At 38.6% G+C, this 17,981-nt stretch overlaps 1 protein-coding gene across 1 annotated transcript in view; it reads left to right on the top strand.

Moving 5' to 3' along the window:
* The first annotated feature begins 2,690 nt into the window (after positions 1 to 2,690).
* ivd (isovaleryl-CoA dehydrogenase) overlaps positions 2,691 to 17,981 on the top strand; it is a 34,113-nt gene continuing 18,822 nt past the window's right edge. The window contains exons 1-6 of the mRNA XM_028821186.2: positions 2,691 to 2,912; positions 4,721 to 4,810; positions 10,509 to 10,560; positions 16,170 to 16,339; positions 16,942 to 17,035; positions 17,643 to 17,779. Coding sequence (XP_028677019.2) covers positions 2,787 to 2,912; positions 4,721 to 4,810; positions 10,509 to 10,560; positions 16,170 to 16,339; positions 16,942 to 17,035; positions 17,643 to 17,779 — 669 coding nt within the window. The 5' untranslated portion in view covers positions 2,691 to 2,786. The remainder of the gene's footprint in view (positions 2,913 to 4,720; positions 4,811 to 10,508; positions 10,561 to 16,169; positions 16,340 to 16,941; positions 17,036 to 17,642; positions 17,780 to 17,981) is intronic.

Below are 17,981 nucleotides of genomic sequence, written 5' to 3'. Positions count from 1 at the left end.
CAATCACTTTAGTTGCATATTCGGTAATTTGCTGGAGCTTTTTCAAATTTTGGTTTGTAATTCTACTAAACCAGGCAATGAAGCTGATGACAGACTGAACTACATTGTGATAAAAGGACAACATGATGTTCTTGTCCATTTTAAATGGTCTGGGTTTATGGGGGTGAAATAAGCACTTTTAAGAATACATTATGCTTTTTGCATTTATATTCAAATTAAGATTATTATCTAGGGTAACTCCTTGGTATTTACATTCAGTCACTATTTTTACTTCCTCTCTCAGACCAATGATGGGTGAACATGCAGATTTCTGTCTCTTAAAGTCAAATATCATTTCTTTGGTCTTTTGACAAACTGCCTGAAGAAGAGGCCTGAGTTGCCTCAAAGGCTTGCATATTGTAATCATTTTAGTTACACAATAAAAGGTGTCATTTTCCTTGACTTTTCATTACATCTACAATGGCTAACACGGTACAACACCCTACCACTACAGATATTCAATGTGAGATAGTTCTTATTGCACCAGTTTATCAAACAGTCCACTTGGTTTAAATAGTGGCTTTCATCCTCCCCAGATATGAGCCCTATCAGCAGGATGTCGTCAGTATAGTTGATAATGGAACATCGGTCGTTGTTCTGTCTCAAGTCACCCGTGTACAATGTGAATAGTAATGATAATAAAACACAGTCTTGAGGACTCTTTCTGTTTGAGTGAATTACTTTTGAAAAAGGTAAGAAAGTCCTGAATCCATGAAGTAATCAAAGGGTTAACATTTGTACTGTTAATTTTCTCAGTAAGTATGTGAGGCTGAATGATACTGAATGCTGAAGAAAAATCCACAGATAGTGCTCTGGCACGTGAACCAGGCCTGTTGAGCGCTACACTTCTGTTTGCACAGGAAGCAAATTGGTGGTTGAAACGACTTTGTCTCTGTCATTAAAATGTTTTCACTACGTGTTCAAAGCATTTCATTGGGATGGACATGAGTGACACTGGCCTACTCATTCAGACTGCTTGGCCTGGAAACCTTAGGAACTGGGATGATGATTAAAGTATGCTCTCTCAGCAGGACTGTGCACTTAAGCATTACTACACTTTTGATTACCATATCCTTTACCTCGAATACACTAAATTATGAGGTACATGGACCTTTCTAAGGAAAAGCAGCCTGCTCTGCCCTTTCTTATATAGAACCTGTTATTAATGTGGACCCCTAAGTATTTGTAGGTGTGGACCACCTCTACATCCACTCCCTGAATAGTGACCATCCATTGAGGCTCTTTGGCGTGGCAAAAGTCAATAACCAGTTCCTTGGTGTTATGTTCGACAACTTAACACTTGGTTTTGCTGATGTTAAGATGCAGACAATTTTGTTTGTGTCAAGAAACAAACTTTTCCAGCTGACTCCTACTCCATCTCATTCCCTTTATCAATACAGCCCATAAGTGCAAAATCATCTGAGAATTTCTCCAAGTGACATGACCTGGTGTTAAATTTGTAGTTGGAGGTGTAGAGAGTAAAGAGAAAAGAAGACAGAACTGTTCCTTGTGGTGATCCAGTGTTGCTCACATCCATATCAGAGGCACAGTCCTTGAGCCTCACAAACTGAAGTCTACCTGACAGATAGTCGATTATCCAGGACACCACAGGCTCATCCACCTGCATATCTCTGAGTTTGCCCTTTATCAGGGATGGATGGATGGTGCTGAAGGCGCTGGTGAAATAAAACACAATTCTTACACTGCAGCCAGCTTTGTCCAGATGAGATAAGCCTTGTGGAGGAGATGGATAACTGTATCCTTCACTGCAATCTTTGTCTGATAGATAGACATACTGTAGTGGGTCCAGGTGGTCAACCACAAGAGGATTCATATAGTCCAGGACTCAAAGGTCTTCATGATGTGAGATGTACTGTAAATGCCACTGGTCATTAGGTGAAGAAGCACCTGCCTTTTTTGGAACAGGAATAACGCAGGATGTTTCCACAACATTGGCACTTTCCGAAGCCTTAGGGACAAACTGAACAGGTGACAGAGGACACCGCAAAGTTGGTCAGCACAGGCCTTAAGATCTCGAGCACCGACTCTATCTAGTCACATGGCTTTTCTTGTGTGTAACTTCCTCAGTTGTCTCGTTACTTGGTATTCAGTTGCTGACAGTCCACACTGATGGTCGGAGATGGGCTTGTCATTGACCATTCCAGCTGACATGGTACGAGTTATTGATGTAGTAGGGATGGTGTGGGGAGACTGGTCATTGGAAGAAGGTATAAGTGGGAGGGAAAAATCTATTAAAAAATTGGCTCAGGGCATTAGCTTTGTCAACATCCCCTTCTGGCACCTCAGCCCTGGATTACTTGAGTCCTGTAATTATATGCAATTCATTCATGCCATCCTTTATGTTATCGTGAGTGAGTTTGTTTTCTGTTTTAGTTTGTAAGCATCCTTTCTTCACTCAGATTTTTCTTTACCACATGCTGCCTCTGTCACAGGATTTCAGTGTTCTCTTTTTTTTTTTTTTAAGGGACCACTTTCATAGCTCCTTCGGCTTTATGTCGAGTTGCAAAAACTCAGTAAGGATGTTGTTATTAATAATGATGAGAAGAAACCCGTCAGCTGTGACGCGGATGATTAGCTGCTATTCCCTTCTAAACATGGCGCCTGAAAGGCGACACTTCCCCAATGCGCAGGCGCACTAATTGTAGGTTTAACAGGCAGTTTCAGTGTAGGGCCTGTCTGAGTTGCAGTTGTGTTCGAGTTGTACTCTTCGTATCATTTATATCAAAATGTTGACACTTCGTAGACTTTTACAGGTTGGCCAGAAGGGTACGCGGGTATGGCGTCGAGGATGCGCTGGCTCTCCAATTCCCACTGACGACATAATTAATGGACTGACTGAGGAGCAAATGCAGGTGAGCGGAAAGGATACACAAAGACTACCGGTGGCACGCCGCAGCCGGTTTATGCTGTGTACTATAATATAGGCAAAACCCTTTTAATATAAGCTTGTGTACCAGTGGCAGTATACTTTCAGCATCCCATCATTTGTTGTTAAAACTTAGGTCGCCCAACTCCACGCAGGATCACCACTGTTCTCGTGCAGGACACTTATGTCATCTCGCTCTACTGAGACTCAAAATCGTGCAAATTTAAGTTGCTGCTTCAACCCCGTCACACCAATTGTCGAAATGATAAGCGCAACACTGTTATGCAAAACCTGTGAGATTGTTTTCTGCATGTTGAAAACTAAATTCCTAAGTTGCATACTGTAATGCAAAAGCACTTTTGGTTAACGAAGAGAGGGGAGTGTACCACGCACGTCCGCTCTGATTGGCTCAGCAGTTCGATTTAATTTTTTCCGCTACCCCTTCATCGTGACCTCTGATCTAATTTTCTCTCAGACAGAAATGTACTTGGTGGAGTGCTGATTTATATACCGAAGAGAAACAATCTAGGAGAAGTCTTAATTATTTATCCGTTTTGATCAATTTTAACCATTCATTTTTATGCCCATTCCACATATTAATATTTGGCGTGAATATATCCTAATATTAGTAAAAATATATTAAGTTGTATAACCTCCTTAAGTGTCATTTTTTTCGGATGTTATGTACTTAGTGTTTTTTTGTGGGAGGCAGGAGTAGTTTGTGAAGTTTTTATGTTCTATTGAAGTTCATACGGGACTCTTGGGGTGACTCCTTGGTTGTTAAACTAAACCAATATAATTACACCGGGGAGCGTACAACAGACAGCTGGCAAGAAATTGAAAACCTGGGAGCTCTTCTGACATGGACTGCTGGTTTTGCACACAGATTACCTTTAGGGTTTCACTTGGTTTTGTGTGGCTTCAGCAGAAATGCCAAGTGTTGCCTGGGTGCATTTGAAGATGCAGTATTTCAAATACCCATGGAGAAAGATAAAAATAAAAAAGACAAAATGGGAAATATTAAAATGAATTACAAATGTTTTTATTATGGCAAATTAAAATAAGGTTTCTTTGTAAGTTTTTTTTATTTGATGGGACATGCGACTTAAAAGTTGTATTGAAAGACATTTGGTAAATTTTTAACATATGCAGTATAAAATACTGTATTCTAATTTTTAATTCAAAGATATATGTTAACACTGACAGTTACGTGTTCATGAATTCTTAATTGTCAGTATCAAAGGTGGTAATTCATGTGAAACCCCAGTTTTGATTATCAATGGTTTTCCTCCTTTATACTGTATGTGCCACGAATGTCACAGCAAATTAATGTTTCTGAAAGTGTCATAAAATTTGCAATATTTTGAAAGTGGGACATTGAGATGAAAGTATAATTTGCTATTTAAAAAAAGAAAAATATTAAATATTTATCTTCATTAAACAATTTATATATGTTCTATCAGAAATATTTTAAAACTATACAACTTTGTACCTTCATTGGCTTTCTTTATTAAATACACTACATTCAAAAATTTAATATTTCTATTAATGATGTATCTTTATCTCCAGGCACGACATTGCACACATACATTACTGTATACTGTATAGTGTGTGTGTGTATATAATTATATATATATATATATATATATATATATATATATATATATGTAAAATATGTGTCTGTTTGTATAAAACAATTTTGCTTTCTGTCCTAGTAGTTTTTCTGAACACTAAATATTTATCAATTCCATCTATTTTGATTGTATGTTTTTATCCTTTGTATTTTTTATGCAGCTTAGGCAAACAATACATCGATTTTGCCAGGAGCAGCTTGCCCCTAAGGCCCAGGCCATTGACAGAGACAATGAATTTAAAGACATGAGGGTAAGTGTTTTTTTTTTTATTTTCTTTTTTCCCAAAGCTTGTTTTTAAGCCAGCTTGCTAACTTTGTTGCCATAGGTTGCCAGTTTTGTATAAATTACTCTATGTGGTATTTTTTATTATTTATTAGGTCCAAGGCATTTTTAATACATCATACTCCTGGTATTTTATAAGTTATAAATTCCTGTACTTATATAAGTGGTTGAGGGTAACATTTTTCATGAGCATTTTAACATAAATATTGACTAAGTAGATTTTGTTCTTTGTACAGTGATGCAGCCAGTGTAGCCTGGTGCCTTTCTCCTTTTGTGGCCACTAGTAAGTGTTATAAAAAGTAGTACACCTGTTATAGAAACGTATTTTGGAACAAGTGTTTTACCTATATATATATATATATATATATATATATATATATATATATATGTGTGTAAAAGTTTGTTCTGTGTTTTTTTTCAGTATAGAAATATGTTGCTCTATACCGTTTTTTTTTCCCCTTATAACACTGCACTCTATACTAGCAGTATCACAGACCAACAAGGTATCAAAGTGTTTTGATAGAGTTAAGTTTCCAGTAGAGCTTACATTTTCTGCCGCTTAGCTCTGCTTTGGATTTTCCGAGCCTTGTTTATGGAGCCTGTTTAAATAAAAATGTGTAGAAGGCATATGCTACATGTCGTGCGTCATGAATTGTCTTAATAGACAGTGTGATTGTTTTCTGTGAGAGCACAGTGTGTTATGTTTAGAGTAATCAAAAATAAAAAGATTAAAATATATAAATGTAACTGTTGCACATAGTGCTCAAGACTTTTCCATATCCTGAAAAAGAATAATAATAGAAAACAATAATCTTGTTAATTTTTATGTACATTCTCATCCATAGTAAATGTTTTTAAAGGAATCATGTGATGTTCATAAGTCTACAATTTTTTTAATGCATGATATACTGTAAATAATTTTGCTCAGCCTGGTAGCTAGAAAGTGGCAAACAGATGACAAATCTCACATCGTTACAAGAGGTCTTGAGCCATTTTACTAAAAGTATTCACTCTGTTGACCAAATAAACAAATAAATTACCAACAAATTTTGAATTTGAAATGGGAATTGCTACCTCAGGAGTCCTCTATTTTGCCACCTGTAAAATTCAGTATCCTAGAATTTGCTATGAAATACTGTAGTATGTCCTAGATGTGAGGAAATTTTTCTTACACTTTTTTTTTTCCCCAAACATTAGTGTTACTTTTATTATATCATAAATGTAATATGTTCTGTGCAGCAGTTGCTGCTTACCACTCCTGTCAATTCAGGAGGAAGCCCCAGAAGCACATAGCAATTAACAACTGGGTCTGTTTACAGATGACGTTTATGACAGTCTACTTTAATAATAAAATAAATTATGAGATTAAAGTGGACATAAACTGAAATTTCCACGTTGCTCACAAAATTGACCTTTTCACTGTGTCCCTAATTTTTTTCTCTGTGGCTCAAATATGCTTCTGTACATTCTGATGCTGTTGTGAAGGTGCAAAAAAAAAAATGAGGGTACAGAAGATGATATGTGAGACTTTTAAAATGTATCATGTCATTACGTTGGGGAATATGCGACACTTGAATATAAAAGCACCACGAATGCATTTGTATGTTGGCATTTTGCTTCACCACATCATATCATTTATGAAATATTGAAGCACGCACATCGATCCTGTAGGATATGCAAAGCGGCTTTCTGTCATTTATTGATAGTAAACAGAGACTCTGATGTCACGTTTCAACTTGAACACACTGCACCCCCTGACTTTTTGCTGGTACTGCAACTCGCCTACGCGTTGTTTTAATTTCTGAGGATGTGCTTGGAGGACGCGTCAAATGAACGCTGGAAATGCGTGCCAGCCATGATGCGTGTGCATATGTGTTCTGAGCGTGAAGTATAAACCTGCCCAAATGTGGACATGATACTTGGTCAATCAGCGCTGTAAAGACAGGTTTTTGATTTTTTTATTTTAAATTAACTAAAGGGCTTCGCTTCCAAACCCTGAGGTCAGGGCGCACCTTCATAAGAGAAAGCTATTGTATTTAAAGAGATGGTATATAGAAAAGCGGGGCACGGGTGGAACGTGGTTTGTCCCTTAGTTATTATAGATAGAAAATCAGTTGTTTGAGTTTTTCACTGCAACTGTCTATTTTTTAAATACCATTGAATAATAAAATGTAGTAAAAAGTAAAAGTAGAAGTAAAAAAGTAAAACTGACAGCAGTGGCAAGCAGCAATTGCCACACAGAACACATTAAATTTATGATATTCCAGCTCTCTGCGTGTTTAGAATCCTTAGGTTTATACTTATCTCTTTCATGATGAAATTTATTAATGCCTTTAAATCATTAACTTCATTTAAATAATGAATACTGTTAATAATTGCACATGCGGGGGCAACATGGCGGCAGAGCGGTAGCGCTGCTGCCTCACAGGGAGTCACGTCCCTTGTGTTCCCTGTGTGGAGTTTGCATGTTTTCCTAGTGGGTTTCCCCAGTGTGCTCTGGTTTTCTCCCAAAGACATGAAGGTTTGGGGATTTGGTAATGCAAAAATGATGGTAGTTTATGTGTGTACTTTTATGTGTGTACTTGAGCTGATGCCCTGTCCAGGGATTGTTTCTGCCTTGCGCCCGGTGCTTGCTGTAATGGGTGCACACCTTTTTTTTAATGGATGTAATAATTAAACATTCATCCTTTTCAGAGATATTGTGACAAGGTGTCCTTAGAATTTAATGGCTGTTTCAGGCAATTCACAACACAGCAAAGCCGAATGTTTTCTCACTGTAATTATATCTCGCACTGCACTGCAGATTTACGTAAAGTACGTATGCAAGTATAAACAGTACACCGCGTGCGTAGCAGGACCACACGTTGTGTGAAGTATAAACCCGACCTAAGAATGTCATGGGGGTGGTACGGAGAGAGGATGGGCGTAGTAGGAGTAATGATTGGGCGAGGGGAGTGGTCAAGGCTAAATAACATGGACATGACAGAAATTCTTTTTTTAATGTAATGGAGAGATGTTTTTGCTGGCCCTGACAAAATTGGCAGTGGCATTTCAGTCTGGAGAGCTTTGCACACATTTCTGTTTTGAGCCAATATAACTTTTATACTTAGATGGATGGTAGATTGATCTCTTCAATGGGTATATACAGTACAGTAATCCCTTCTCCATCGCGGGGGTTGCGTTCCAGAGCCACCCGCGAAATAAGAAAATCCGCGAAGTAAAAACTATATGTTTATATGGTTATTTTTATATTGTCATGCTTGGGTCACAGATTTGCGCAGAAACACAGGAGGTTGTAGAGAGACAGGAACATTATTCAAACACTGCAAACAAACATTTGTCTCTTTTTCAAAAGTTTAAACTGTGCTCCATGACAAGACAGAGATGACAGTTCCGTCTCACAATTAAAAGAATGCAAACATATCTTCCTCTTCAAAGGAGTGCGCGTCAGGAGCAGAGCATGTCACAGAGATAGAGAAAATCAAACAAATCAATAGGGCTGTTTGGCTTTTAAGTATGCGAAGCACCGCGGCACAAAGCTGTTGAAGGCGGCAGCTCACACCCCCTCCGTCAGGAGCAGACAAAGAGATAGAGAGAGACAGAGTTTGTTTTTTCAATCAAAAATCAATACGTGCCCTTCGAGCTTTTAAGTATGCGAAGCACCGTGCAGCATGTCGTTTCAGGAAGCAGCTGCACAAAAGATAGCAACGTGAAGATAATCTTTCAGCATTTTTAGACGAGCGTCCGTATCGTCTAGGTGTGCGAACAGCCCCCCTGCTCAATCCCCCTACGTCAGGATCAGAGAAAGTCAGTGCAAGAGAGAGAGAAAAGTAAGCTGGGTAGCTTCTCAGCCATCTGCCAATAGTGTCCCTTGTATGAAATCAACTGGGCAAACCAACTGAGGAAGCATGTACCAGAAATTAAAAGACCCATTGTCCGCAGAAATCCGCGATATATATTTAAATATGCTTACATATAAAATCTGCGATGGAGTGAAGCCGCGAAAGGCGAAGCGTGATATAGCGAGGGATTACTGTACATTGCGCTTATGGTGGTGTTACCAGCTCTTCATAATGGCGGCAGGTTTTGCAGTAGCAAATGTCTTGTAACAAGTTTATCCACTTTATGACCTACAGGATTTACATGTCAAAATATGAATGTGGAATTGGAGTTTTTTTTATGGTAGAGATAGTCAAACCTTTTAAATTAGTACTAATATTGCTCCTAATTTTGGTTCCTATTTTGCCCATAAACTTATATTTTTAAGTGGTAATTATTTGCATTTTGTCCCCGAATTATTTCTCATGCTGGTTACACAATATTCTGCTATGTTGCCTTAGGTCATTTTTGTATTGTATAGCAATTTACAAAAACATCTGGTACCTCAACATGTTATCCAGTGCTATCCATTATTTCCTAGTCACCGTGAAAAGGAGCTTTGAACAGTAAACATTTATAACATTAATGAACTATTTTTAAATTCATAGCTATAAACTTATGTAAGTACTCATCTGTTGAATTACACTTGTTTCAGTATTGTTTGCAGCTTACCTACCTATAGATTCTGTGCTGATCATCATCTCTGTGAAATTTGTATTTTTTTCTCATTTGGAATTCCAGTTTTTTGAAAATTCCAAAGAGTTGGTGATTTTTAAATGCTAGTGTGTCTTTATCATTATATTATTTTGCCAAAATGGCTTGGTTTGGGGTTGTTTGTATGTGTGGGGTAATATTTGATTAGGGGTAACATTATGTGTTGTGTGTTCTGAAGACAAACGTTTAGTATGAAAGGGTCTCAAGGAGAGAATGTCCCACTTTTATAGGTTTTTAGCCAAAGCTACTTATACAACTTTTTTTTTATTATTGTCTCACTCACGCCATACCTGTATATTACTTCTTTACCATTCATCTTTTATAGTATTTCTTAAGATCAGTTTCTAGGTTCAAAGTCTGATGCATTAATTTGACTGAATGGCTTGACCTTAAAGTTCTTGCTTTCTCCGTTACATAACATTGTATCCTTTTTTGCCTTTTGTCAGGTCTCTTCATGTTGGTGGAAGTATTGTTTTAATTATATATTTCATTTAATTTAATATTCAGGAGTAGCAGAGGTCATTTTCTATTTCTTTCCTTAACACCTGTTCAGAGCTATCTTTTATTTTATCCACACTTTACTCATAGTATGGTGTTTCTTTGACTCACTTCATTTCCTTTTTGCAAAAACAGTTACTATACCTGTCTGTTTCAATCCTATACAATGTATTTATTCCAAGTCATGTGTTAATACTGTATATTGACATAAGACTTATATTTTATATTTAACAATGCCTTTAATAAAATGCCATAACACAAAACAATAAATACTGAGTGTTCACTGCAAGTGATCCAGATAAGCCTGTATCAATTAAAGTAGTCCACAGGGTGAACAAACAGTTCAATATAAAACATTTTTCATTTTAGCTCAGCTGTAGGCCTTTTATACAATTTGTTTTCCTAATTTCCTGAAAATCTTCATTGTTTGTGCTGCAAAAAATATTTTCACATATTTGGGGGGGGGTTATCTGTATATTTTCATATAGGCAAATAGCAATAAGTACTAAATAGGAAGATGTCCCACTTCCTACTTCAAAGGTGATGAATTCTTTTTTTTTTTTTTTTTTTTTTAGAATTTTTGGAAAAAGCTCGGAGACCTTGGGGTCCTTGGAATAACAGCTCCTGGTGAGTACTGCTGTCATATCTTCTTCTATAATATGCTACCGTGGCTGTTCGTTTGTCTGTCCAGGATTTTTTTTTTTCCTTTTAAAGGCATGATAGGAAGATGCTCTGTATGGTAGAACTCCATCCCGAGAAATACACATTTGAGGAGAGTAGAAATTAACAAAGTTTCAGTTTTATTAACAAAATGTGCAAGCATGGGGCATACTAAAGGCAGATCACAAAATACAAGTAAACATAAGAGGCACACAATCCTGGTTCTTCTCTGAACCTGCCCAGAACAACTCCTCAATCTGTCTTCCAGGCTGTTGAAGGGATTGGTGGGTTATTATGAGGGCTGGGGTTGGATTGGTGATAGAGATACCTCATCCACTTACCCACCTCAATACCACATGTAAGTGTTTCTTTATCCCTTCTTCTAATATACTGGCTTCTCATTTCATGCCACTTGAGAACTTGCCCCACTCTCTTCTCGGGCCTGTACTGAGTAAGTCTCTGGGTGTAAGATAACCATTGCAGGTTCTATTTTAGCCAAATGCTGGAATGTTTTATTGAAAAAAGGGCCTGCCTTAACATTTGCTCCAGACACACCATGTCCCGTTGTTGTTAAACTTCCCTGCTTCTGAAGCAGTACTCCTCCAGACCATGCTGTCTTTTCAACAAAGCAAACAGGAATTTCTCCTTCTTAGATCATGTGCCCTCTGGTGGTCAGGTTGGTTTTGTTCTCTCTGGTATTTTCTCCCTGACCCTACTCTATTTTTAAGGATCTGAAATAATGACCTTTATTTCATAATTTTGAAAAATCTCTGTATTTAAGAATTGGATGTTCCAGTACACACTAACTTGATAATCCAGTAGTGTAAGCTAGAAAATAAAAGATAAACTGTGCCTATAAAAGAATATTTAGCCATACCTAATCTTCTTCTTTTGGCTGCTCCCGTTAGGGGTTGCCACAGCAGATCATATTTTTTCATATCTTTCTGTCCTCTGCATCTTGTTCTGTTACACCCATCACCTGCATGTCCTCTCTCACCACATCCATAATCCTTCTCTTAGGCCTTCCTCTTTCTCTCTTGCCTGGCAGCTCTATCCTTAGCATCCTTCTCCCAATATACTCAGCATCTCTCCTCTGCACATGTCCAAACAAATGCAATTTCGCCCCTCTGACTTTGTCTCCCAACTGTCCAGCTTGAGCTGACCCTCTATTGTACTCATTTCTAATCCTGTCCATCCTCGTAACACCCAGTGCAAATCCTAGCATCTTTAACTCTGCTACCTCCAGCTCTGTCTCCTGCTTTATGGTCAGTGCCACTGTCTCCAACCTATATAACATAGCTGGTCTCACTACCGTCCTGTAAACCTTCCCTTTCACTCTTGCTGATATCCGTCTGTCACAAATCACTCCTGAAACTCTTCTCCACCCATTCCACCCTGCCTGCACTCTCTTTTTCACCTCTCTTCCATAATCCCCATTACTCTGTACTGTTAATCCCAAATATTTAAACTCATCCACATTCGCCAACTGTACTCCTTGCATCCTCACCATTCCACTGACCTCCCTCTCATTTACACACATGTATTCTGCCTTGTTCCTACTGACCTTCATTCCTCTCCTCTCTAGAGCATATCTTCACCTCTCCAGGGTCTCCTCAACCTGCTCCCTACTATCGCTACAGATCACAATGTCATCGGCAAACATCATAGTCCACGGGGACTCCTGTCTAATCTTGTCTGTCAACCTGTCCTTCACCATTGCAAATAAAAAAGGGCTCAGAGCCGATCCCTGATGTAATCCAACCTCCACCATGAATGCATCCACCACTCCTACCGCAGACCTCACCACTGTCACACTTCCCTCATACATATCCTGTACAACTCTTACATACTTCTCTGCCACTCCCGACTTCCTCATACAATACCACAGCTTCTCTCAAGGCACCCTGTCATTTGCTTTCTCCAGGTCCACAAAGACGCAATGCAACTCCTTCTGGCCTTCTCTGTACTTCTCAATCAACACCCTCAGAGCAAACATCGCATCTGTGGTGCTCTTTCTTGGCATGAAACCATACTGCTGCTCACTAATCATCACCTCCTTTCTCAACCCGGCTTCCACTACTCTTTCCCATACCTTCATGCTGTGGCTCATCAATTTTACCCTCCTGTAGTTACTACAGTTCTCACATCCCCCTTATTCTTAAATATCGGCACCAGTGCACTTCTTCTCCACTCCTCAGGCATCCTCTCACTTTCCAAGATTCCATTAAACAATCTAGTTAAAAACTCCACTGCCATCTCTCCTAAACACCTCCATACTTCCACAGGTATGTCATCTGGACCAACAGCTTTTCCATTCTTCATCTTCATCATAGCTGTCCTTACTTCCTCTTTGCTAATCCGTTGCACTTCCTGATTCACTATCTCCATACCATCCAACCTCTTCTCTCTCTCATTCTCTTCATTCATCGGTCTCTCAAAGTACTCTTTCCATCTGCTCAACACACTCTCCTCACTTGTGAATACGTTTCCATCTTTATCCTTTATCACCCTAACCTGCTGCACATCTTTCCCAGCTCGGTCCCTCTGTCTAGCCAATCAGTACAGATCCATTTCTCCCCCCTTAGTGTCCAACCTCTCATACAACTCATCTTACTCCTTTTCTTTAGCCTTCGCCACCTCTCTCTTCGCCTTGCGCCTTATCTCCTTGTATTCTTGTCTTCTTTCTGCATCTCTCTGACTATCCCACTTCTTCTTTGCCATCCTCTTCCTCTGTATACTGTCCTCTACTATCCCATTTCACCACCAGGTTTCCTTTTCCTCCTTCCTCTGTCCAGATGTCACACCAAGCACCCTTCTTGCTGCCACCCTTACTACATCTGCTGTAGTTTCCCAACTGTCTGGTAACTCTTCACTACCACCCAGTGCCTGTCTTACCTTCTCCCTAAACTCAACCTTGCAGTCTTCCTTTTTCAACTTCCACCATTTGATCCTTGGCTCTGTCCTCACTCTCTTCCTCTTCTTGATCTCCAACGTCATCCTACAGACTACCATCCTATGCTGCTTAACTACACTTTCCCCTGCCACCACTTTGCAGTCTTCAATCTCCTTCAGATTGACTGTTCTGCATAGGATGCAATCTACCTGTGTGTATCTTCCTCCACACTTGTACGTAACCCTATGTTTCTCCCTCTTCTTAAAATACGTATTCACCATAGCCACGTCCATCCTTTTGGCAAAATCCACTATCCTCTGACCGTCTTCATTCCTCTCCTTGATACCATACCTACCCATCACCTCCTCGCCTCCTCTGTTCCTTTCACCAACATGATGTCCATTGAAATCCGCTCCAATCACCACTTTCTACCCCTTGAGTACACAGTTCATCACTTCATCCATCTCACTCCAAAAATAATCTTCTTTCTCATCCATTGCACACCCAGCTTGTGGGGCATATGCACTAACAACATTCATTATCACACCTCCAGTTTCCAGCTTCATAATCATTACTCTGTCTGACACTCTTTTCACCTCCAAAACACTCTTGACATACTGTTCCTTCAGAATAACCCCTACTGAATTTTTCCTCCTATCCACACCATGATAGAACAATTTGAATTCACCTCCGATCCACCTGGCCTTACTCCCCTTCCATTTAGTCTCTTTCATGCACAATATATCGACCTTCCTTCTCTCCATCATATCGGCTAACTCTCTCCCCTTACCAGTCATACTGCCCACATTCAAAGTTCCTACCCTCAGTTCCACTCTCTTTACCATCCTCCTCTCCTCCTGCCTCAGGACACGTCTCCCCCCCCTCTTCTTCTCCTTCTTCTTCGGCCAACAATAGCCCAGTTTCTGCCAGCACCCTGTTGGCTAACAGTGCTGGTGGCGGTCGTTGTTAACCCGGGGCTCGACCATTTCAGTATGGAAATTTGTATTGTTGTCCGCATATTGATTTGGCAAATTTTTACACCGGATGCCCTTCCTGACGTAACCCTCCCCATTTATCCAGGCTTGGGACCAGCACAAAGAAACACACTGGTTTGTGCATACCCTGTGATCCAGCCATACCTAATAAACAACAAAAAAATACACTTGTGAGGCAAACAGTTAAATTAAAAAAATTACACTGGTCTGTACATGAGAGTGAAATAAAAATGTATAAATCAAAAGTATCAAGAACACTGCAACATGCTAGCTTATTTAGTAGAATGGAATATATCAGCCTCTGCTTAAAACATCCGAAGATTCTGTAGGAGTTTCTTAAACAACACCTGAGGAAAAATATTTTGTTATCAGACTAGACTAGTTTGAAGCTTTCTGTTTTCCGTGCTAAGCTTTACAAATGACATGAACATGGCAGATTAGTGCCTTTGTTCACACAAATGCCATTCTGGGAAATTCCCAGAAGATACCTTGGGTCTTGAGCAGGAAAATCATCTGTAAATTTTCTGGTAAATTTCAGGGATGGGCTGCCTATGTTTAAGGGTCAGATTTGAACAAATGGGTCACTGCTGGTTTTGCAGTCTTTGTAACTAAATTATAATAGTAGCATTTATGTATCATCCTTTCTTTTTTTTTCTTATGCACAAATATTTTTTTCAAGGTTTTTTTGGTTTTAATAAAAATCACGTGTTTTGTAGTTTTTGTCATCTGATTTCTTTTTTCTGTCTATCCATCCGTATCATGATCATACATTTTCAATTACAAGGTCGCTGCAACACCGATCTTATTCCAAAAGGGTCAGATGCAATGCAGAGAGTAAGTCAAAGCTGAAAGCTGTTCTGTTGTAGTGCACTTGCTCTCACACTTGGACTTGACTCCTAATGTGCAGCAATCCAGAATGATCTCACTGCATACCACAGGCTGCTCTGTGTATTGTTTGTATGTTTGTATTTTGTGATTGCTAGAGGCTGTCCCTCAAACTAAGATGAATTACCACAGAGTAGTGTCATTTAAACCAGTAATGCTGGGAGCATTTAACTTTGCTTACAAACCTTTAATAAAATGTCCTCAGTTAGGAAATATCTGTAGAAGACAGTTTTAATGTCACTTCTGGGATGCCTGGAGCAATTTCTCACAGCAGAATTCCTTGTCTGAATAAGAAAATAGGGGATTGACCTTCTGTGGGTGTTCCATTTTTTTCATCCCAGTATAGTTTAGCAAGAAGAACTAATCCCCCAGTATTCAATGTGACCTTCCTGAGCCATGTTAAACTTCTTGGTCTTCCTTCTGGGGTTTGTCCTGGATTGTACAATTGTGGTTCCTTCTGGAAGTCTATGCCTATGTGTGTTCCCTGTGGCATAGTGGTAGAGCTGCTGCCTTGCGGTAAGAAAATCATGGGTTTGTGTCCTGTGTCCTGTGTCCTCCCTAAGTAGAGTTTGCAAAGTGCTTTGAGTAGTGAGAAGAGTGCTATATAAATGTAAAGAATTATTATTATTCTTTCTCGCATGCTTGGTATGAGGTGGCAAAGGAAACAATGACATTTTATATAGCGGGGCAGTGCGTGTATGTATAGTTATTTGCATTTCTCAGTGCCATTTTTGGTTTCACTTGGCCTTTTTTGACCATTTTTACAATTGAATGTTTTCCATTTCTCTTTCTGCTGTCTGCAGTTGAGTTTGGGGGCTCAGGAATGGGCTATCTGGACCATGTTATTGTCATGGAGGAAATTTCTCGTGCTTCAGCTGCTGTTGGCTTAAGTTATGGTGCACATTCAAACCTATGCGTTAATCAGCTGGTTCGAAATGGCAGCCATGCCCAAAAGGAAAAGTATCTGCCCAAGGTAAGCTGGCATATCCTTCTTTTTCATCTGTCGTTTTCTGCCTAGATATATTGGTTGGTTTTCCACAAACTTATTCCATTCAAGGTGGAGATGTTACTGCTTAATTGAAAGGACTCAAATATTTATTATTGTATTCTTGAAATACAGAGTTTTGTAGTTTAGACATGAGCTGTGCTGATACAGTTATAAAAGGAATTCTAACCCATTCATGTTTACATGTATTTAAATCAAAAATCAATTTAATTCAAATTTATTATAAGGTTTAAAATGTAGATATTGGCCAAATTATTTACAAAACGTTGTTAGACAATGGAATTAATGTTATTTCGATATATATTATGTCATAATTAAAATACTGTATCAATCAATGTAATAGTCTTAAAGGCTATCCTACATCATATGCCTTTTACTTTGAACTAATACTGTAAATACTGTATTGCTACTGGAATGTGGAAAAAAATAAATAAGATGTATACCTGGGTTTTTTGTATTTTGGATATATACTGTAAAACTGAAAGCTTTTTCTTCAATTATAGTGCAAACATATATTAATAATTGTCTTGTGATGTGAATTCTCTAAATAATTTCTTTCAATCTTTCAGCTTTTAAATGGCGAGTATATTGGTGCTTTGGCCATGAGTGAACCAAACTCTGGCTCTGATGTTGTCTCCATGAAGTTGCGAGCAGTGCATAAAGGTGAAAATCTGAATTTTCTTTTATGAGTTATGTATCATGAAACGCAAGATTATTTAGTAATATGCAGTTTGTTATTAGCACCACCATCTTCAGTATTTATTGTTTTCAGTCTACCTGCAGTTTACTGTTCTTTCATTACAACTGATGTTTTTTAGGAAAACATGTAACCTTATTACTAATACTTTGTAAAACAATCGTTTTACACATTGTATGAGAAAGGTGTAAGACATGCTTAATTTTTTTTTTTTTATATAGGCTTGCTTAATACATGTTAATATATGTAGAGACTTTAAAAAGTATAAAAAATGTATAATTATTGATTGCATTCAATTTTCTAATCCTTGAAGCCCATATGAATTTGCTGACTCTTCAATGTCTTAAATGCATACTTATGTTAATACTGTGTACTGTCAACACCATCTTCCCAGTGGAGGGTTTTTTTTAAATTTCAGATCTTTGCCATTCTTTCTGTTCCTTCTATTGAATGTTCTAAGGAAATATTGAATTTCCCATTCCCATTCTCACCTGTGCAAGTGTCCACTTGGTGGCACTGAATTAATGTAGGCCCTTATAAATGACATCACGGTATTCTTTTTTTCCCCATTAGGTGATTATTATGTGCTAAATGGCAATAAGTTCTGGATCACTAATGGTCCTGAGGCAGATGTTCTAATTGTATATGCCAAGACAGAGCCCAGTGCCAAGCCCAGCTCACATGGTATCACTGCCTTTATTGTAGAAAAGGTAAGTAATCATGCAAGTCAAACTAGAAAACTAGAATTGAAGTACCCTGAACAGAGCACCAGTTCATTACAGGGCATCCAGATACCCTCCCCAAAATGTACCTAACAATAGTTTTATTGTATACATTTGACAGTATCTGTAAACATTAAAAAAATATATTTTTCTATCAAAAATTAATGTGGGAAAAAAGTAGCTGGGTGAT

The sequence above is a fragment of the Erpetoichthys calabaricus genome, chromosome 16 (assembly GCF_900747795.2).
Source record: "Erpetoichthys calabaricus chromosome 16, fErpCal1.3, whole genome shotgun sequence".
NCBI classification, from domain to species: Eukaryota; Metazoa; Chordata; class Cladistia; order Polypteriformes; family Polypteridae; genus Erpetoichthys; species Erpetoichthys calabaricus.
The sequence above is the reverse complement of the archived record's forward strand: the minus strand, read 5'-3'. Positions and strand labels throughout refer to the sequence as shown.